This window comes from Colletotrichum gloeosporioides (genome assembly GCF_011800055.1).
Source record: "Colletotrichum gloeosporioides strain Lc1 chromosome Unknown consensus_36, whole genome shotgun sequence".
NCBI lineage: Eukaryota > Fungi > Ascomycota > Sordariomycetes > Glomerellales > Glomerellaceae > Colletotrichum > Colletotrichum gloeosporioides.
In genome coordinates, this window is record NW_025544681.1 from 1,093,425 (window position 1) to 1,114,944 (window position 21,520).

Below are 21,520 nucleotides of genomic sequence, written 5' to 3' on the forward strand. Positions count from 1 at the left end.
ATCAAAGGATACACCTGTTGTGTCTACTGCTTAGCCCATGCACAGTTGGAGGCAGCCGGCCATTTGACAAAAAACCAGTGTAGACCGAATAGAAGATGGTGATCTGAAGTCTTGAGAAGGGCTATGTAGCACAGTGCGTCCGTACCAAAATGCACTATCCTTTTATGAGGAACCTCATACACAAAACAGTGTGACCTGCTGTTCGAGCAAGGTTGGCCCTACAAGCCAATCATGTACGTCCCTCGCTCGAGCTTTCCGCCACACATTATCTGCCACGTCCGTCCCACCTACCTCCACCGGTGTGGCTCCTTGCGCCTGGTCGCGGATGCCAGAGGTGCTTCCTTCTGACTGGCTGGCCACCTCACCCATCGTCAACAAAGAGCAGAGTGTCGCTTGCTTCTCCGCCTCTACTAATCGGCGACACTGCGACCAACAACCAAGAGGCTGCTTGTCAACGCATCTCTGACAGCAAGCAATCACCAACGCCCCAGCCACGATTAAAAGTGCGAGGCATCCAACGCCACTCTTAACTTGAACTGTTCCTTTTCTGCCGTTACCGATTCCAGTCGAAGGGCGCATTCCGGTCGCAAGCGTGAAGCTTCGAGCCTGAGCCTGACCTGCAACCCAACAAACCTCCCACCCCGTACCATGCCACTGCCGCTCCTCGCCCTGTATTCGACACATACTCGCCGCCAGGAGCCTCTTTCCATCCCGATCAAACCTCCTAGCACAGGCGATTAAGACCAGCGTATACTTTTCCAGGGATATGGTCTAGGCCGTCGCCCACAATGGCCGAAGAAAAGATGCAGCTAGAGGACTGTACGTTACCCCACACCCCGAACAACCGTGGCGTCAGCTACCGATCACCACGGCCAGAAACAGGACTGACGAAGTATCATAACCGAACAGGGTTGGACGACCTCTGTGTCCGATTCATTATCAACCTTCCCGAAGAAGATTTGTCGTCGGTTGCACGCATATGCTTTCAGATCGAGGAAGCACAATGGTTCTACGAAGATTTCGTCCGCCCGCTCGACCCGACCCTTCCCTCTATGACGCTCCGAAGCTTTAGTCTCAGGATATTTCAGCACTGTCCCCTCCTCGCTCCCTTCTCGGTCGAGAATCACACGAAAGCCTTCGAAGAGTTTTTGCAATACAAGACGAGAGTGCCTGTGAGAGGTGCAATTCTGCTCAACGAGGCTATGGACTCCACAATTTTGGTTAAAGGTTGGAAGAAAGGCGCCAACTGGAGCTTCCCTCGCGGGAAAATAAACAAGGATGAAGACGACCTCGAATGTGCCATCCGCGAAGTGTACGAGGAAACAGGATACGACTTGCATGCAGCTGGCTTGGTTCCCGAGAATCGTGATGTCAAATACATCGAGGTCACCATGCGGGAGCAGCAACTAAGGCTTTACGTCTTCCGCAATGTTCCCATGGAAACACATTTCCAACCCCGAACCAGAAAAGAGATCAGCAAGATTCAGTGGTACAAGTTATCTGAGCTTCCTGCCTTCCGGAAGAAGGGCGCGCAAAACCAGAACGACGCGGCCGCGGCTGCGAATGCCAATAAGTTCTACATGGTAGCTCCATTCTTGGTGCCCTTGAAAAAATGGGTTGTGCAGCAAAAGAAGAGGGACGCTGTCAAAGGACCCAGCGACGCGCAATTCCAGCCTCACCCCCTTCATGATGAGCTCGTGACCGAAGACGACGTTTGGCAAACAGAACCGGTAACAGATGCCTCGACACGAACACCAGCCCTAGACACTCTAGAGGGTGCAACTATGGAGTTGCAGCGTCTTTTGAAAGTTCAGCCTGCGGCGGCTCAAAGTACTTCTGTATCCATCTCCTCAGAGAGCGGAGGAGATAAGGGCGCCTCGCTACTAGCAATTCTTCAGGCGAAGAACCAGGCTGCCGTCAAGGCTGCTCCAGCTGCGCCGGTACCGCATACGCCTCTCGATCACACCATTGGAGAAATCTCCCAGCCGCGAAGCCCTCATGGGCAACACCATCCTCAGCAACGGGCGCCGCTGGCGAGCTATCAACACCCGCCCGGTTTCTCAGCTGCTCCAGATGGAACTCCGCAGCAATGGGCCTTCTCTCAGCAGGGCAACGTCGAAGGCATGGCCCATCAGGTCAGGCAACAAGATCCATCGTTAACGAATGGACCTCTTTACGGCCACCTGCAACCCCCGTTGAGACATCCGCAGCCGTTGCCTCCTCAGGTTCAAAAGTCTTTGCTCAGCAGAGGGACTTTTGCCGATAGTACACCACCCCCTCCGCCAAAGCATGCGCAGGGGACTCTGAATCAATCTGTACCCACCGCGCAGTACCAGCAAGCATATTTCCAACAGCAAACACAGAACCTGCTGTATCAACCCAAGCCGCCTGCTGGGCAGCTCTCAAACCAATCTATGGCTCTATTGGGCGTCCTCAAATCCGATACCAAGGCCATCAATCCAGACAGAGGTCAGGTCCCAGGGTCTTGCGGCCAGCCCACCCGCGCGCATGTTCAGCAATCTAGCGGTATGCGCAGTCATGGAGGGGCTCAAGGGCATGTTCAGCAGCCTGGCTTACCGTTCTCGAATGCAGGTCCAGTCCATACCAACCCAAATCAGGCCATGAGCCAGCGGGGTCAGCAACTTGTCGACCCTGCTCACCGCTCTGCTCTTCTCAACATGTTCAAGAAGCCCATAACCAGCTCTCCTCCTGCCAATCAACCTGCTGAACTTCCAGCAACTACTGCAAGTGCCGCGCTTCTCAAGGGAATCTCGACCACGAGGGGAGACAACCAGGACATTCCCAGCCCAGTCTTCCAAAACCGCAGCACTCAACCCGTGTCAAGCAGTCCTCTCAGCAGGCCCCCCCAGGGACCTGCAGATCTAGCAACTCAGATGTCGTCACATAATCTCTCACTTCAATCGCAACAAATCGGAGGAACTGAGTATCGAAGCCCTCGTTCTACCAGTGGCTACAGCCCCAGAATAACGGAAACCCGAAGTGTATACAATCAGGGCGCAATCAACCAATTGGCAGTTCTCAACAACTCTCCTCAATTGCACTCTAGCCATGTCTTGCAGCACATGGAGAGCGTGAATAAGCCGACAGGACCTCGTAGTCCCGCTATGGCAGCACTCCTCGGCGCCGCTGGTGCGGACAAGCCCGCCAGTCTAGCAAGCCCTCCGGCAGCATCCGCGCTGCCAGCACCAGCTACGTTACAGCGCAAGCCCGAGATGTCCACGGAACAGAGGCAGAAGCTTCTTTCGCTTTTCGGGAAGCCGCAGTCGCCCAGTCCTGGTCCCGGCTATGCGGTGGATGACAAGGGAAAGACGAGAGAGATAATACCACCTGATATGGGGGGGATGCGATCACGGGTGGCATCTCTTGCCTCTGCAAGCGGGCAAGGCTTGCCTGAAGGCCTGCCCGAATCCCGACGTGGCAGTCAAACACCCATTTCGCCCGCGGATCGTAGCTTCCTGCTAGGCTACCTAACATCAGTAGCGAACAACAGCAAATAGGACAATCATTACAGGTGGTGGAACAGCAGTCACCTCCATCTGATGCCTGCAAACCGTCTAATGAGTTGTCCGTCGAACATACGCATGCATTTAGACGGAGTCGCAATCTTGCGTTTTTGGTATTGCGTTGCAATGGGTTGAGGACGTGGCAAAGTATCTACGTTGGTGGACAATGGCTTGGGGAGAACGGCCAAGGGTGCAGCATGAAATATTCAGGAAGGAAATATTATACCCTGGGATGTACCTCGTTTGCCAATTTCGCTTCAGTGATTGGAAGAGACTCTCCAAGCACTCGTACCAAGGTGATACTTTCCTAGGGTCTGGGAAGCAATAAGTATGGCAATAAATACCCACCCCCGCATTGCACCATTTGCCAATCCACTGCCCGCGCTCCGGCAATGGCGTGACTGTGTCTGGCCGGCCCGCATCGGTCTTCAACGAATAATGATCTTCCGTTAGCTGTTTCTCCCTCATGTGTCATTATTGGAACACGGCAAACGGCGGCTGCTCTGGAGTGGTAATGGAAAGTGGGCTGATGGCCGAGGTGCAGAGAGGGTGTGCAAAATGGGCTATAGCCCGGTTTGGGATGGCGGAAGCAATAAGAACCAACAAGTTGAAGTCGCTTGCCACGCATTTGACCTTCTATCGAACCACTTCTTTTGGTGAGAATGAGCGCGGGATGCATCGATGACCCGGTCAACTCGTGAGACCCAAGGGAATATAATGGAGGCTCCAGCACACAGCGTGATGATGAACAAACTTTCCCCCAATCTTCCACGACAACTAGACTGTTGATTGACGCTGTTCCGTCCTGAACCATTCCCGGCGGGAAGAAAACCTCGCCTGGCTGGAACGGTGGACATCAATGTTCCCGGCTTACCTCCCAGACAATCAAGCATGTTCTTCCACACTTCCCCAGACGCCCTCTTCATCCCTCCCAAGACGATTGACCCAATAGGTTATGGCAAGGTAGCAGTTGTCACCGGATGCAGCTCGGGGATCGGCCTGGCCTGCACCCAGCTCTTGCTGGCACACCAATTCCAAGTCTGCGGTCTCGATGCACGCGAGTTCAACTACTCGCTTCTCCAGGAGTGTGATCACGGCCGCTTCCACTTCCACCGAGCTGACCTGACGAAACCGCGAGCATGCGAGGATGGAGTTTACGCATCGGTTTCGTCATTCGGGTGAGTGCGGTGCTGACAGAAGGGACTTGAGGAAAATCATTATTTTGACAACGGCACTAGGAGGAGAATCGACTTGCTTGTCAACGTTGCAGGTATCATGGATAGTTTCAGCAGCGCGGACGGTGTCACAAACGCAGAATGGGATACAGTAATGGCAGTCAACCTGACGGTGCCGGTCAAAATGATGAGATCTGTCCTGCCCTTCATGAAGGAGAAGGGCACTGGTGCAATTGTCAATGTGTCTAGTACGGCTGGCCTGTCTGGGGCAGTTGCTGGCATAGCGTATACTTGCAGCAAACATGGACTGGTAAGTCGTACGGAGGAGGATGGTATCTTGAGGTTAGGTGCTAATAATATCATCGGCAGATTGGGGCTACCAAGAATGTGGCATGGCGCTTCCGTAAGGAGGGCATCCGATGCAATGCTGTGCTTCCCGGTGCAATTGACTCTCGTATTGGAAAGGCCATTGCCACGGGACAGGGCGATGGGTTTGATGTCGAGGCTTACGTCCAAGTTGAGCCAGTCCATGCTTTGCAAGCCCATGCATCAGGGTCGACGCCGGACATAACGCCCCTCGAGGTTGCACAAGCGGTCGTTTACCTCGCCTCCGATCAAGCACGAACCATCAACGGAGTGAGCTTGCCTATCGATCAGGCATGGGGTGTTGTGTGAGAGTCTTACGGCACCCTCTAGATTGGTAGAAGCGGAAGATGCGCATGCCGTGAAGATTTGGCAAAGACTTTCGCTAGCCGGGAAGTGTCAGTCAGCTATCCGGGTAGTCCATCATATACGCATGTTATTCTAGCGAAACCCTCATTTCCTATACTACCTTCAAGCGAATATGTTTCCGGGATACTCGCTTTTATCGTCGCCGTCGTCTTCTATCGTCGTCTTCTATCGTCGTCTTCTATCGTCGTCTTCTATCGTCGTCTTCTATCGTCGTCTTCTATCGTCGTCTTCTATCGTCGTCTATCATTTGTAGCCTTATCGTTTTCTCTACTACTATCATCCTTATCGAAGTATCAGGGCAATTACAATCAAATTTATAGGGCTCACTGCCCGAATAGCTAACTGACACCGCCCAGCTAGCAAACCTTTTGGCAAACATATGATGCATATTATCTTCAAACATTTAGGTTAGAAATCTAGTTGGTATCATAGATGTTTCAATTACTTTTCAATTTCAATCATTATAGCCTGACATGTAGTGAAGTTTAACCACACTGGAAGATGCGCAATGGCGAGAAATGCTTTGGAAAGAACTAAGAAGAAACCCAGCTTGAAATGTATTTGTATTTTGACTCATTGACACGTCTCAGAATTATGCCGACTTCCCCGACGCACTGCCGCCCTCCCAGAAGACCAAGCCACATAGCACTGCTGCCAAGGAACAGGACAACATAACACAATAAAGGCCAAGGGTATTCGCAACCAACACCTGAAGCATAAAAACGACAAACAAAATCCCTCACCTGACTCCGGACTCTAGACCGAAGGCAGGGCGCAAGAATAAAATTCTCTCGAGAACTCTGGTGTGGTCTCTCTACTCATACCACGATGTCCATCGGGCGCCGTTGGAACTCTAGAAGAGCTACATCCTCGTCCTCATCATCGTCGTCCAGGTGCAAGAGTTCAAACCGATTTGCCATGGGGTCGAACGGGCGCTTAGTTGACAGAGATTGGGCCGGGGCGCGGGGGTACTGAAATTTCTCCAGTGGCTGCGAGCACTCGTCGACGTCCCAGTCGATCCTGGAACCCTTGTACTTGCTGTGGCTTGGTCAGTATTTGTTGTACTTCCTCGAGCAGACCAACTTACTAGCGACTCATCATACAGGTACGCGCAAACATGGCATTGTGAACCGAATTAGTGCCAATGTGGCAGCTGCCACTTCTAAACGAGACGCGAACAACAACAAGGTTGTGGATGTGCTCCAGGTCGTCCCGAACACCCTTCTCGGTCAGGTTGGGATCACAACGCCGAATCACTAAATTCCGTGTAGCGCCGATTCCAATCTTACTCGCAACGTGGCCAGGCAGAATAAACTGTCGATCGCTCCAGCGGACTTCAACCTAATAGCTTGTTTAGCTGAGAGCATTTGCAAACATCTATATCAACCTTACTCGCTTGTGTTTGATATACAAGTCGTGGCGACGCGCATGCTCAAGGAAGTCTCGAGCCTCTGCCGAGTGCAAAAAGGAGACCTGGACAGAGCGGTCATGCGTGCGCAGAAAGATGTCCAGGAGTTGACCACCTCGAATTACGGCGGTGACATCAGCGTGAGTCGTCCCATCGGGTAAATTGGTGATCAAGACCGTTCTGGTGGCCGATTTCTCGAACTGGGGACGAGAAGGCTTTTGATCCTTGTCTTGGTGACTTGAGCCCTGCTGATGGTTGGTTTCAGTGGGAGAGATGCACAATTCCGAAATGTCGTGGACTTCCGTGTCAGCCCAATCCTGCTTAATGGACCCGCCATCACTAGGTTGGCCTCCATGATAGTCGCCGTTGGGAACTCGTGTGGCAGCCGTAATCTTTTGGCTCGGCTTGTGAACATAGTCCGGAGCACCGCCCGAAGACGGGTCGGGGACTTGACCGGCATGCTTCTGGTCATCCTCCTGACATTGGGATTCGTCACTGGTCAGAACCTGGGCAACATTTTGCTCAGCTAACGAGGCGCGTGGTGTGGAGTCGACGACTTACAGCAAGTGTATCCTCGGTGACACCACCTCTCATCAGGTTGCGGCGCAAGTTGGCTATTCAGTTTGTCAGAAAAATGCATTTTGATGCCCGGCAGCCCTGGATTGCCATATAGCGGGGGTTGGCGTCGTACCGAATTCACGCGCAGCATTGAGCAGGGTTTCATGCTCGGCGCAAGAGATGGTGATGATGGGGTGACACGCCGCAGGGTCACCAGTGTTCTGCAGGAGCCGGGTCTACGTCAGCATTCGCATATTCTCCGATCAAGGGAAAAGAATACAGCTAAACGATGGTGTGAGACGTACGAGCTGAGCCCTGCGCCATTTGTTAGCATCTTGTCGGCTCGCAGCAGCCTCGTTCGGTCTCGAAGTAGGCTCAGACGGCAGGCTCTGGCTAGATTGTGTCAGGAGTACTTACCTGCGGATTAACGTATCAAGATAGGACCGGTCAATTGAGACCGTTTCACTGACGAAAGACACCATAACTGGCACGAGTTGATCGCCGACAACAACCAGGTTGACAAAAGTATGAGTTTGGAGAAGTTGTTGGCCGCTCCATATGGAAGGCAACAAGCCACTTGGGGGTACCTAATCTAAGGAAGGTTAGGTGAGGTAGGTGGTGGTTGCCGATAGAAGCTTGTCTTATCGATAAGCAGCGCCTAGGTACCTACCTACCTTACGAGCTTGCTGGACTGGGTGAGGTCACAGTGTGAGTGTTCGTGCAGGGTCCGTAATGCCCCACATTCAGCCGCCAGGAGGATGGGTTCGGGTGAATCGAAGTCCAAAGTCTCGGACGGGAGTCTTTCCAGGCCAGTTCCTGGGGCCAGAAAGCCTGCCGGTGGTCCATGAGACGGCATGTCAACGGACGGGAAGCTTCACGTCGTCCAAACTCTTCGTCATTCATCCGCAAACTCAATGCTGAACTTCAGAAGCAACAGAGAAGACCCCTGAAGTGTCCCCCCCCATTCCGCCTTTCCCCTTACACGCCCAGCAAGAATCCACCGTCGGTCAAGAATTATCGCCCTTCCATAGCCCGACAATGACTGAGGTACAGCGTACGAACTGCTGACGAAGTTGCATTTCCACTGACACATAGGAGCCGTTGGTTGAACGGGAAACCAATCCCTTGCTGAGTCATCGATCATCTGAAAGGGTTGGAAGGACGACTTGAGACATAAACGCCACTTTAGCACTTGGCGTTCTCGTGGAATGGGCATTAGATATTCCCGCCAACGTATAGTCATGGTTTGGCGGCAATGATGGCATAGGGCAAGGCATTTGGTTAAGGGAGGCAGAGGATAGTCCGCAGCAGACCGAGCACAAAATGTCATTCCTCAATCAAAATGCATAATCATGCCGACATTCGTCACGACTCGCCCCAGAAACCAATTTCGGATGGGCAATCATACAACATACCAGTGCTCACGGTATGTCTCGGCGATTAAGGCGCCTTTAACGTTCAAGATCAAGCAGGAACACAATGAGCTTCCGAATTTTCTTTTGGCCCGCCGCCGTCGCAGAGGTGGTTTGGTACCTAACCTCAAAGCCTCTGTCGCTACTGTAGAGGAGCCCGTTTCACCGAGGGACCGTTTGGCCCGGCAGAACAGGGTAAACCCAGCAAAGCACTGAATAACTTCCCGCGGACCACAGCGTCACCCCGAAGAAACTTGTACTTCGGGTCCTAGTGGGATCAGTCTCTGAGAGTCGGGAAGATCGAAGTCGTTTTTGGTGGCAGTTCAAAACATTTGATGCGTGTTAGATGCTGTCCGTGCTACTGCGCGTAGCCTGCTTGGTTTGCATTCAACGGCTTGGCTACGTAGGCCCTTCCTGTAGTATTATATACGAGGACAAGCATGATGTGCACCGAAAACCTGCCAAGAACCGACGCGAGTGGGCCAGACCCATGCTGCACCGAGCTGCATAAGATGCCGGTGGGAGCCGTCCATTTCGGACGTGCTCTGGGCTACCCTTCTGAGTCAAGGACAGCCAGCTACCGGTACCGAGGGGGATGAAGACACAGCGCGTGCTTCTTTGCACGAGGAACCTGATACGATGCGTCATGTGCGAGGTTGTATGGGGGAAGGGGAAAAAAAAAGAAGCTGCCGGGTATTTGTTTGCTGGGCTGTACTCTTCGCATGTTCGAGGTGCAATGAAGCTGCTCAGGCAGACAGCGTATTAGAATGGACGCAGCATAAGGTAGTGACCTCCAATGGAAAGCAGGTGAACGATTGGAAGTCCTCTGCACTTGCTGCGGAGCAGTGTTCGTTTAGGGGACGTACCCTGCAGCGTTTTACGGCATACTCGGGGCATCCGTGGTTCGATCCGGTGTTTACACCCACAGTCGCGGTCCTTGGCCTCGAAAACGAAGGAAGGCACCTCAGTAGAACACGAGGACAGTTGGGCCTGACGGACGACATGCGATGGTGAGCTGGACCAACGGGACCAGTCTCGCGCTGAATCCTGCTCTAGAATCGTCAGGAAGAAATTCGACTGACACAGGTGCTCATAGGCGCTCATCACTCCATCCATCGGTCTCGCCTCAGTCTCATCATTGATTGAATCTGTGGAGGCGCGTGTCCCGGTAATTATTTTTAGGAGGTCAACACGAGCGAGGGGAGGTGTTGGAGGGGAAGGAATACGATGGCTGGTGGATCCAGTCTGCTCACCCGACTCACCAGTCCGGTTGGTTGATGTTTGTACTAAGGTCCGGCCTTGACAAATGGACGGCGAAGAAGGTAGGTACTTGCTCAAAGTACACCTCAGCAACTGAGGTGCTGTGCATGCTGTCGCTATCAAAGGCGGGCGTTACACTACGCCAGCCGTGTTTAGCTGCCCATGGCCCCTCCCCTCCCTTACCCCCTTTTTGGACGCGCGACGGGAGGTTGGATGCGCATCTTAGGTGTGCTCACTGGTCAACGGCGAGCGGGCAGCCCATGAGCCGCTAGAGTCATCCGTGGACTGCATACCTTGGGTACAGATATGTGCTTGTCGGGTGGCGGGAATCTGGAGGCCCATGGCGATTCGATGCGCCGCCAGAGGACGACTGGAAGAGTGGCTGGCTTGTTGATCCTACTTTTCTTGTTCCTGTGCTCCTTCCCTGTGGTGCCATGTCCTAACTATTGTTGGTGATGTTGTATTTTCATTGTTTCCCCTCTTCCCACTCGTGTCTTTGCAGCCCGAACCACACCCGTACCATCTTTCACCCGGGCGGGCTGAGGTAATGGTGTTAGCACACAGCACAGGATTGGCTAGAAGACTCGAGGTGCCTTGGCCTGTTCGGCTGTGCCACCCCATCTCTTGCTTCTATGCATCCCGTATGGTGCATGCTCTAGCAGGCTCCGCCCCTGTCGGCTGCCCTGCATTCCATTTTTTCGCGATCATCCCGTCACTGGGCGGTGTTGTCCCTGGAGTGACTTGGACAGTCGGGGGTTCGCCTTGTTGCTGTGGACCCACTAAACCTAATCAATCGGGGCCCATCCCATCCACTCGATGTCTACCTTAGTGCTGTGCGCCTTCACAGTCTTCTCCCGTCTCCTGTTGAACCCGCCCCAAATTTCTCTGTTGCCATTCCAGTGCTTTCCTAGCCGTAATGCTTACCTAGTCCTCCTGGGGCTTACCTACCTAATTACTACCTTACCCGGGGCTAGACGCATATTCCACTGCAGAATTCGTCTCCCTCTCCTCTCTCGCCACTGACCATTTTCCCTCTCACACAATCCTCATGTGATTTGCTTCCCAGCAGCATTTTCACCACCAGCGCCGTCTCTCGTCGCCTTTATTTTTTCTTTCTTCTTCTACTGTTTTTTCAATTTCGATATCGCCACTCGCTTGGCACACTCGCTCGCTTTTTCGGTCGCTTATTGACAGAGGAGGAAATTACAAAGGCTCACCCGGTTTGTCCGATTTGGACGTCGACAAGTTTACCCCAAGGCTTGTTATTGCGAATTTGCCCACCGAAAAAAGGGGTCGCCGCGAACCGATACCACACTATCCCGACACCCTATCTCAAAGCTCTTCGAACCACGAAGACATCTCATCCCGCTCGATTGCAATCATTTACTGCTGTTTGGACGAGTTCTCGACATATTCGTCCAAGTCGCACCACTGGGTCTCCCCTTTGGTGTTTACTCGGCTCACAAGACTACCACCCACCACCCGTACCTCGATCGATAATCATGAAGGCCGCTCACACTCTTGCTCTCGGCCTTGCCGTTTTTTCTCCCCTAGCCTCCGCTTGGCCGCAATGGCTTCCTGATGTAGATGCGCTCGTAGTCCGTCAGAATGACGAATCCACAGGTAATTCATATCAAGGCTCGGTTGTAGGTCGCTGGTCCATATCTCTAACTTGAATATAGCCGCTGCCACTGCCACCCAAGCGGCATCTGCCACAACAGGTGCTAAAGCAACCGCCACTACCGCAGACGCGACGAACACCGGAGGAGCGAAGACAACCAACCTTAACACCGCAAAGGTGAAGACAGGCACCAACACTGGGTCTGCTACCGGCACAGGCACCGATGCTACCGCGAGCTCTGAGTCTACTTTCGATGCTAGAGACCCTGTTGGCAGTGTTGTCATGGTCGATCCCGCGACGACGGCCAACTCTATCAACTTGTACAAGATCGGAGACTACGTCACTTGGAAGTGGAACTACACGAACGTGCAAGCCACCCCAACAGCCGTTGATGTGCTCATCAGCTGCTCTTCCAGATCCCAGACGTGGACGTTGACCCAGAACATGAGTTGGGCCGAGCCCGCTTCTTACACATGGGATACGAGCGTCCAGGCTACTGATGCCTCAGCCCCTTTGGGCAACGACGCGTATACGCTGATTATTTATGACGCCGAATCCAGCGTCACTGCCACTGCAGGCGCCGGCTACCTGGGTGTTTCCAACGCTCTCACCTTTGGCATGTACCAGCCCCAAGCGTACACACCGTTGAGCGACTTCAACTGCCCAACTTGCGACTCGGCTGCCTCTGCGCTCAACAGCAAGGCCATTAGCATGGCCGTGGGTATGAGCATCATCACCGTCGCCAGCTTTACGTGGTTTGTGGCTGGACTGGGCATGTTTTAATGACTATTTCCTTGGTAATCAGGGTTGAACATCTTATTTTGGGAGCTTTGAGAGCGAGAACAAGTCCAGCGGTAATCATTTACGGTGATCATTAGGGTGGCGTTGTGTTCAACATGGTCGGGCAAAATGGCGGCTTCATATATAAACTCGGAAATACTTATGAGTTCTCCTGACACATAGCTTAATTGATGATACTGACCGAACACGTACGGTCATATGTTAAACTTTCCCTATGCTCGCTGCTTGCGCTTTGGTTGTGACACTTACACCATCCTCAATGAGAACCCTCCACCCCTCTCTTCCTTGTCCCTACCCTGAAAGATGCCGCTGAAGTCGACATCTCCCAGCTCGACTGCATTCTGGCCACGTACGGGCGCATTAGGTTCATGCCGGCGCCTCCTCTCCTGGCCGGCCTTGCTAGGGAACGTAGGGAACATGCCCTCCTTCTTGGGCTTCGGGTCTTCTCTGAAGTACATGTGATCCAGCATCTCCTTCGCGGAAGGCCGTGAGTCGGGGTTCAATGACAATAGACCGTTCAGCAACGCACAACCGGCGTTGGTCAGCGTTGTAAACTTTGAACGGATGACAGACCCTGTGGTGAGAGGGTTCTTAGGAAGACGCAAGGAGCGAGCATTCGGAAGGCTCCTGAATGTCGGCCAGCTATCCTGCGTCGGCACGCCACACACCTCAAAGATCTTCGTGACCTGGTCAACCTCGTTGCTACCCTGGAGAAGTGGTTCCCGCGTGAGTAGCTCTCCAAATATACAGCCGACACTCCACATGTCGACGGCTTTGCCGTAGGTCTTGGCCCCCAGGAGCAGCTCGGGCGACCGGTACCACAGCGTTACGACGAGTTGGGTCAGCTTTGTCGGGGGGTCGCCGACATAACGAGCCATGCCGAAGTCTGCAATCTTGAGCTGGCCACGGTTATTCAGGAGAAGATTCGATGTTTTGAGATCGCGATGGAGAATCCAGTTGTCGTGGAGGTAGGCAACGCCGGCCGTTAGTTGTCGGAGGAGTGTCTTGACCTCGGAGAGGAGAAACGGTTCAGGCATGTCCTCCAGTATACTCTTCAGGTCATGCTCAACGAATTCTAGAACGAGAAAAATGCTGTAAGCTGGTTAGCGTGTTGTCCCCAAAAGGATGCCATGTCGTAATGGCGTACGTCTCGATCTTGGTGGTATCTTCTCCAACCACAACCTCCTCCAGATTTACAATATTGCGATGGTTACAGTCCCGTAAGATTTGTATTTCCCTTAAGCCCGTGACTGGAAGTCCATTACGATCGCCTGGTTCGATCTTTAGACGCTTCAGGGCAACCACTTTATTCGTCCTGGATTCTTTGGCCCGTGAAACCCAACCGTATGTACCCTCCTCGATGTCGTTCAGCTTCTCGTAGTTCTCGACACTGCGGCACTTTCTCCAATGACCAAATGGCATCCGCATGAGTTTCAATGCGCCTTCTTTTTTATTCGAAGAGCCGTCCAGCGCTCTGCCTTCGGGATCTGGCGTGATTTTCCGTCTTTTCGCTGGTCGGGACTCGTCGGGATTCTCGGCGGCGTTGTCGTTGCTCGTTTTGACCCGTTGAGCCAATCGGTCGGCCTCAGCTTTTCGGGCCTTCTCTGCCTTAATACGCTTCTTCTCTTCCTTCTCCCATTTCAGCTTGGCCTCCAGAGCTGCATCTTCCGCGCTATCGGTCCATCTAGATCTGGCGTTGCTTGCCATTGCGTCGGCACAATAGTATTGGTTGTTATTTGGAAGAGGTGCGTGTTTCGTCCAGCTCGCATGCCCGCTTCAAGAAATTTTGTTTGAAATATGATGTTGTGAAGTTTAGACATCAGCAGAAACTCAGCTATTCGGGCATTGCAAAGAAGACGACTAGACGCGGTCGTTCCATGAGTCTCGGGCTGTGTGCAGGGATCACGCGCGGTGAGTCGGCAGCGAACTTTTCCGACTTTTCCAGGAGATGGTGACGAAGCTAGAGCAGCAAGGGTCCTTATCTTATCGCACATCCCGCAAATATGGATGCGCTAAGATAAAAGCTTCAGAGGCTGGCCCCGACTTACGCGCCGGCCATTGTCGTGGGAAACCGGATTCTAGAGCCAAAAGCGACGAAAAATACATGCCGCCGCGTCACACATTTGAATGCGCTACCGAACTAGATCTCGTCTCTTTCTCGGCAGACGATGACTTCGACATAGTTCAGCACATCAAATAGAAGAAGTGCCCAAGGTCTCTTACGATACGATGGGCATGATGCAACGATTCTTTCCTCGACGCGCTCTCAAGGCTGGTCTACGAGTTGTCGCCTCAACCCGCGTCACACAGGGGTCATGGGCGGTAAACGCTCCAAGGTCGTTCTCGGTGTCCGTTCCCAGGCGGAATAGAGAAGATAAGGAGGAGAGAAAGTGGTCCACTCCTCTGGCGAAGCAGCTGGCCGAAGCTATCTCTGTATGCGCCCGTGGGCATCATAATCGCAAATCTACTCTAACAGTGTTGTGGGCAGATGACGGGGCCAATTCCTCTTGCAAGCTACATGCGCATGTGTTTGACTGGCGACATTGACGGATACTACACCGGCTTGGCCGAGGAGAACAGAGACCAGTTCGGGTTGAAGGGAGACTTTGTTACCTCACCTGAGATTTCCCAGATATTTGGCGAACTGGTTGGTGTGTGGTTTGTTGCAGAGTGGCTGAGCCAGGGAAAACCTAAGAGAGGTGTTGAACTTGTTGAAGTTGGTCCTGGACGTGGCACACTGATGGACGACATGCTTCGTGTAAGCCAATCTGCGCCAGCTGCGTGGTCCTTGAGCAGCAAGCTGATGCCCTTTCTAGACTATGCAAAACTTCAAGGAGTTTGCCTCAAGTATTGACGCTATTTATATGGTGGAAGCTAGCCCTCAGCTGCGTGAGGCTCAGAAGAACCTCCTATGCGGGCCTGACGCTCCCATGACTGAGTCCAAGGTTGGCTATCACAGTATTTGCAAGTATACAAGCTTGCCTATTGTTTGGACCGAGACTATTAAATCGATTCCTAGCGGTAGGCATTAATTAACCATTCATTCTGTGTGTTCGTGAAAGCTGAATCCGATCATTAGACCCAGACAAGATGCCCCTCATCATGGCCCACGAATTTTTTGATGCCCTCCCTATACACGCCTTCCAGGCTGTAACTGTCCAACCGCCTCCTCGCGAGCCTGGAACAAGTAACGCATCATCAACTATTCTCGCAGAGGGTAAACCCAAGGTCGAATGGCGAGAGATGGTGGTGTCCCCCACTCCGCCAGACGCCACTCATGAGACTATGAACATTCCCAAGTCGGAGCAGGGAGATCCGATTCCCGACTTCCAGATGACACTCTCCACGGGACCTACGCGCCATTCAAGATACCTGCCTCAGTCATCCTCAAGATATAGCCGTCTCAAGTCCATCCCTGATGCTGTGGCCGAGATCTGTCCCGACGCATCCCTTTATGCAGCGGACTTCGCCAGCCGCATTGGCGGTTCCAAGCAGCATCCTAAAGTTCGTCCCTCTGGCGCAGCGTTGATTCTGGACTACGGCACGGCTGACACAGTCCCCATCAACTCATTGCGTGGCATCCGTCGCCACCGCCGTGTAAGCCCCTTTGCAGACCCTGGTCTAGTTGATCTGAGTGCCGACGTTGACTTCACGGCCATTGCCGAGGCGGCGACACGTTCGAGTGAGGGGGTGGAGGTTCACGGCCCCGTTGACCAAGGTGCATTTTTGGGCCAGATGGGCATCAAGGAGCGGGCGGAGGTGCTCATGAGGCAAGCCGGGGCAAATGGTGTTGCTGATAAGGCCCGGGATATTGAGAAGGCTTGGAAGCGTCTGACTGATCGCGGCCCAGGGGGCATGGGCAAGGTCTACAAGGTCATGGCGATCTTGCCAGAGAATGAAGGAAGAAGACGGCCGGTTGGCTTTGGTGGTGATGTGTGAAGTCACACGTACCATTGGCCAACATTAGCCGCCTGACAGCTTCCTGACACATTTCTCTAGTACCTCACTTCTTCGAGGGAGATTGGTATGCTTCGACGAAACCAAATATCATGATGATTCCCACCTCTAAACACGTAGGCCTCTTACCGAACAATGAAACCGAGTGGACTACGCCAACGCCACCTCCAAGTGCATGTTGTACAAAGTAATTATGCCATTGCCGATTTTCGCCCCTTGCGCAAACCTCAAATTCATCTATTTCCTGGGACCCACAAGTTTGGCGTCTTCCTCGTCAGAGTCGTCAGAGAATCTATCGCCATCTTCGCCCACCGCGAAGATGGTCTCTCCGTCCAGAGAATCTCGCGGAATGTGTCTTTGCGGCTGCGCCTGGGGCATATTGCTCGCTTGTGCACCTAATGAAGCAGTGGCAGCTGGTCGCGGGTTGGTCTCTTTGCCGATTTGGGCTTCCTCGTCATCGTCCGAATCGTCAGGCGCGCCAATGTCCGCCATTGTGAAGGTTCCATCATCGTCCTGAGCGATCTCATCACTCATAGCGAAGCGCCTGTTGTTGGCTGTCGGTCTCCAAACGTAGGCGATCCAGGCAACATCCGCGAAATAGACTAGGTTGAGCCAACCATCGAGAACGAACCAGCGGGACTTCCAATGGAAGGGAACGTAATCAGGGTCGTTGACAGAAGCAAAACTGAAGCTGTTGAAGAAGAAGAAACCGAAGATGACGAAAATGCTGATTAGGATGCACCACCACAGTTTCTTGTACATAGCTTCCTTAGCATGCTGCTTGCGCTCACGCAGGTCCTTGAGGGTGAAATTGAGGGAGTTCAAGGTCCACACGTAGAAGGCAGTGAGTGTGCCAGCAAGCGGAAGAACGATGAGGAGGACGAAGGGTCCTATTACCCAAGTAAGCATGCCGCATTGGCAAAATGGACATCAAAACTTACCAGCTGCGTCAGGGGTGATCAGCAAACTAGTAATTGCGTACACAAGTCCGAAGACAAAGTGGGCAATCGCAAGCCAGCGCACGTAAACCATCGTCCTGCCCAAAGTCGGCTTAACAACTCCGTAGCCCATGCACACAATCAGAAGCAGGAAGAAAGAGAACGAATTGCGGGCAGCGTTAAGGATGGCGACAATGACAAGGAGCACCTTAGACCCAATGTTGGCGCCGTTGCGGTTCAAGTAGTCTGAGAACTTATCAGTGACATGATCGTGATATCACGTACAATCCGGCTCACCGTAGAAGCCCCAGGTCATAAGCATTTCGACAACCAAGAAAATCACGATTGCTGTGATGTAGTTTTGGACTGGAAGGATGTCATGGCGATGCTGGTAGTATAGGAAACCCCAGAATCTGCAAAACATTAGCTTTGCAACAACTGAAGCAATGCGCTGAGAGTCCGTACACAGCAACCAAGGCGTAGAGAATCGTTATTCCGCCATAGAAAGGCAATTTCGGGATTTGCGTGGCAGGCAGCTCGCCGTACGCATTGCGGAATTCGACGACGGCAGTATACTCATCCGCAGTGAAACGGTCGGTGAGAACGCAGTAGTAGCCGGTCTTGCGAATCATGTATTTGGTGGCCTGCGGCTCCTTCAGATGAATCGCCTTCGTATCGATCATGTTCTTCGATTTCGTGGTGGCTTCCGGATCGATGATGAATTTGCCGACATCGGTCTCGTTACAGAAACCCTTCTTGACAAACTGCTCCTGGCAGATGCCGATTTTCTACCCATCGAGAACATCAGTTGTCTTCGTACATATATGCTAGTTTCGAGAATGCGCCTTACATGCTCCGAGTCCTGACTTTCACGAACCCCGATCAGGTCCTCGTCCTTCCATTCGAAGATGACCAGGCTAACAGTAGGGTCTTGGTCTGCCGGAGCTTGCTTTGGGAGAAACATAACGTTGATGTAGGGGTCGACGGGACCGCCCCAAGCAGTCCGGCTGTACATGCCTATTGCAACACGTATCAGCATCCCATTGATATGGATAATGAATTAGGTAGAAAGTGCTTTTGGCACTAGAATGGCACGTACCAGAGCATCTCTGTCTGTTCTCATCGGTTTGGTCCTGGACAATATGGGTTAGTCTGCGTGTTATAAAGCGACACGCCGGCGGCGGTGTCTATGGTAGAACAAGTTTCGTACCATCTTGACCTCAAGGGCGTTGGCCGTCCATAGGGACAAGCCCAAGGCAGAGGCCAAAAGCCAGCCCTTCATCGTGATCTTGGTTCGAATCGCGGGCTTGGTGTCGGCAAACGACCAGTCGGCGGCTCTGGGAAGAGGAAGTCTTGGTGGGTAGAGAGGAGGAGAAGCAGGTCTGTGTCGGACTTGATTGGTACGTCTACCACAGATATGGAATGGCAGTTGTCGTATCGAGCATGCCGGTTCTCTAGGCGCTTTGCGACGTGGGACCTGGGCGACTTGCTGATGGCGGATCGTTGAGTTTGACAAGTCCGGTCAAGTCGGACAGGTTGCACGGGGAACAATATGAAGCTGGGCTTGCTGCAGCAAAGTGTGCCAGTGCCAGGCTGGCAGCCTTTTTGGCGAAACTGACCACGAAAGGGAGGACCTTGGAACAGGGACGTGCCAAGCTCCGAGGTACCTACCTGCCTACGTATGCGTATCCGTACGCTTGCTGCTGGACCTGAATCCCTGCAAAGTTTCATTGGAGAAGACTACCTACTGTGCTTTATTACTGAGATGCTTCCAGAGCCGCCAGTGCAAGTGAGTAGGTACCTACCTTAGGTTAATTAGGCACCGTACGAAGTACCTACCTTAGGTTGGTATCTACGCATGTTTCCGTCAATTGGTCCCGCTGAAATTTCATGCACTGGCTGCACAGCAGCCATCCCTGCTACCGGGCTTGGAGCAACTAAGAAAAGCTCCCTGACTTCCGCCTAGGTATGGTCGTGGTTGGCCTTTTCACCCACAGGACGGTCGCGATACAGCCTCGCAAAGTCGTTCCCGACTACCACGACACCTTTCCGTTACGATGGGCAAAAATACCGACAAGCTGTACATTACTCACTCAGAGTGGTCTTCATCTGACGCATACTCTGCCAGTGCTGGCGCCAACGTCAATGCGCGCTCGCGTCCAGGCTCTTTCCGACGGCTGCCATTCAACTTCTGCGCAGCCAGCCTTCAACCCTTCAAAAACCCCGTCTGCACCGAAGATGGTACCATTTTCGACGTTGAAGTCATCAGCTCGTGGCTAGACAAGCACAGCACGAATCCCGTCAACGGCGACCGTCTCGATGCGAAAGACCTTATCAAACTCAACTTCGCCAGGAACGCCGAGACCGATTCGCGGACCCCAGGCTTTAGCGATGGTCAAGGCGATTTGATTGACCCCGTGACCTTCAAGGTTTTCACAGACAACACCCATATCGTTGCGATCCGACACGGAAACTATGCAAACGTCTTCGCCTGGGACACGGTCGAGCGAATGAATGTCAAGGCCAAGAACTGGCGGGATCTTCTGGATGATGAGGAATTTACCAAAGCCGACATCATCACTCTCCAAGACCCGCAGAATGCTGCGAGTAGGGACCTGAGCCAATTCAAGTTTCTCAAGGACGGTGAAGAGGCAATTTTGACCAAGGAGCAGGAGGAGGAGCGGAAGCAGGGCAATGTCAACATCAATGCTTTGGGTCGCATTGGCGACAAGGTCCTCCGTGCCAAGCAAGCTGTTGAAGAGGCCCGTAAGAAACGCGACGAAGGTTTCGATGTGAATCGTATTTCTGCGGTTGTCAAGCCCGGCTCCGCGGTGCAACGCAAGTCCATGATCATGGATAAGAAAATACCAGCCAATGCGGCAGTTTACACAACTGGCAGAGCAGCCGCCAGTTTCACCAGCACGGGTTTGACGCCAGAAACAAGCGGCGAGCGGGCTCTGTTGACCGACGAGGAATACATGCTCAAACCCAAAAGGGTCAAGATCAAAGGCTACGCCCGGATAGAAACAAATTTGGGCGATTTGAATATTGAACTATACCCAGAATTTGCCCCGCGCGCAGTATGGAACTTCACAAGACTCGCCCAAAAGGGTTATTACAAAGGCGTCGCTTTCCATCGGAATATCAGAAACTTTATGCTTCAAGGAGGTGATCCTACTGGCACTGGAAAGGGCGGTACTAGTATCTGGGGCAAGAACTTCCAGGACGAGTTCGACGGGCCTTTGACGCATAATGCTCGAGGAATCATCAGCATGGCGAACAAGGGTAAGAACACCAATTCGAGCCAGTTTTTCATCATTTATCGGCCAACGAAGCATCTCGACAACAAGCACACTGTTTTCGGTAAGGTTGTCGGTGGCCTAGACGTACTGTCAAAGATGGAGGACGTTCCTACCGATGGATCTGACAGGCCGCTGAACAAGATCGTGATGAAGGAGGTTGTAGTCTATCTTGATCCTTTCGAGGAGTTTTTGAAGGAGAAAAGCAACACCGAAGAGCTGGAGAAGGCCAAGCAGGCTATAGAGCTCAACGGCGGTACAGAAGATGACAAGACAACTTGGACAGGGAAGAGAATCAAAGCTGACGACACTGTGGAGACCGGAAACGGCGGTGCCACTGTAGGCAAGTACCTCAAAACACAGAAGAGTGGCTCAAAACGTATCGACGCAGAAGATCTTGACACATGGGAGGAGCCGTCACGAAAGAAGATGAAGAGTGGAGGTTTCGGCAACTTCGACAATTGGTGAAAAGTCAGGACTGGCAGTCGCGGAGCCGAGCATCCAGGGTCACCTGGGGAAACGAGAATCCAAAATCCAAAATAGACAAGATACCCCAAAACTTTGCGTCGACTTCGCCAACCGGTGCGGCGATCTCTCTTGTATGTCTTGACTATGTCGTGTATGTTGATGTACAATGAAGAGACCTGACTAGGCTACCACTTCTAGGGCGCCATGTCTCAGGCCTTCAGATGAGTGCAACCAGGCTCTACACCAACACGCGTGGCAACGTTGGTAGTTGCGGCATTTGATCCCAAGGCAAATCGGACCAGGGTATAGAAACCTGGGTATTCCGAACCATCTGAGCCACCCCGCCAGCCTGCTGAAGACTCGCCTC

The 21,520-nt window shown here is 52.8% G+C and overlaps 8 protein-coding genes across 8 annotated transcripts; 5 read left to right on the forward strand and 3 right to left on the reverse strand.

The window, feature by feature from the left end:
* Nucleotides 1–788: 788 nt before the first annotated feature.
* Nucleotides 789–3,518, forward strand: GCG54_00006217 (mRNA decapping complex subunit 2; the record flags this gene model as incomplete). Its single annotated transcript, XM_045406228.1, has 1 exon — nt 789–3,518. The coding sequence occupies one exon, from the start codon at nt 789–791 to the stop codon at nt 3,516–3,518; it is 2,730 nt and encodes a 909-aa protein (XP_045265611.1).
* An 897-nt stretch (nt 3,519–4,415) lies between these two features.
* On the forward strand, nt 4,416–5,374 carry GCG54_00006218 (Short chain dehydrogenase andC; the record flags this gene model as incomplete). The annotated part of the gene is made up of 3 exons (XM_045406229.1): nt 4,416–4,702; nt 4,763–5,009; nt 5,069–5,374. 3 exons carry the CDS (start codon nt 4,416–4,418, stop codon nt 5,372–5,374), a joined length of 840 nt encoding a protein of 279 aa, XP_045265612.1.
* An 875-nt stretch (nt 5,375–6,249) lies between these two features.
* On the reverse strand, nt 6,250–7,879 carry GCG54_00006219 (uncharacterized protein; the record flags this gene model as incomplete). The annotated part of the gene is made up of 7 exons (XM_045406230.1): nt 6,250–6,469; nt 6,519–6,772; nt 6,824–7,345; nt 7,401–7,453; nt 7,531–7,633; nt 7,703–7,790; nt 7,815–7,879. 7 exons carry the CDS (start codon nt 7,877–7,879, stop codon nt 6,250–6,252), a joined length of 1,305 nt encoding a protein of 434 aa, XP_045265613.1.
* Nucleotides 7,880–11,571: 3,692 nt separating this feature from the next.
* GCG54_00006220 (uncharacterized protein) lies at nt 11,572–12,473 on the forward strand (the record flags this gene model as incomplete). The annotated part of the gene is made up of 2 exons (XM_045406231.1): nt 11,572–11,692; nt 11,752–12,473. 2 exons carry the CDS (start codon nt 11,572–11,574, stop codon nt 12,471–12,473), a joined length of 843 nt encoding a protein of 280 aa, XP_045265614.1.
* Nucleotides 12,474–12,736: 263 nt separating this feature from the next.
* Nucleotides 12,737–14,198, reverse strand: GCG54_00006221 (Serine/threonine-protein kinase ppk23; the record flags this gene model as incomplete). The annotated part of the gene is made up of 2 exons (XM_045406232.1): nt 12,737–13,583; nt 13,639–14,198. 2 exons carry the CDS (start codon nt 14,196–14,198, stop codon nt 12,737–12,739), a joined length of 1,407 nt encoding a protein of 468 aa, XP_045265615.1.
* A 522-nt stretch (nt 14,199–14,720) lies between these two features.
* GCG54_00006222 (Protein arginine methyltransferase NDUFAF7) lies at nt 14,721–16,430 on the forward strand (the record flags this gene model as incomplete). The annotated part of the gene is made up of 4 exons (XM_045406233.1): nt 14,721–14,924; nt 14,980–15,249; nt 15,308–15,512; nt 15,571–16,430. 4 exons carry the CDS (start codon nt 14,721–14,723, stop codon nt 16,428–16,430), a joined length of 1,539 nt encoding a protein of 512 aa, XP_045265616.1.
* Nucleotides 16,431–16,685: 255 nt separating this feature from the next.
* GCG54_00006223 (Membrane protein PTM1) lies at nt 16,686–18,668 on the reverse strand (the record flags this gene model as incomplete). Its single annotated transcript, XM_045406234.1, has 7 exons — nt 16,686–17,338; nt 17,390–17,632; nt 17,684–17,799; nt 17,852–18,174; nt 18,237–18,403; nt 18,486–18,519; nt 18,597–18,668. The coding sequence occupies 7 exons, from the start codon at nt 18,666–18,668 to the stop codon at nt 16,686–16,688; spliced, it is 1,608 nt and encodes a 535-aa protein (XP_045265617.1).
* Nucleotides 18,669–19,443: 775 nt separating this feature from the next.
* Nucleotides 19,444–21,153, forward strand: GCG54_00006224 (Peptidyl-prolyl cis-trans isomerase-like 2; the record flags this gene model as incomplete). The annotated part of the gene is made up of 1 exon (XM_045406235.1): nt 19,444–21,153. The coding sequence occupies one exon, from the start codon at nt 19,444–19,446 to the stop codon at nt 21,151–21,153; it is 1,710 nt and encodes a 569-aa protein (XP_045265618.1).
* Nucleotides 21,154–21,520: the final 367 nt, after the last annotated feature.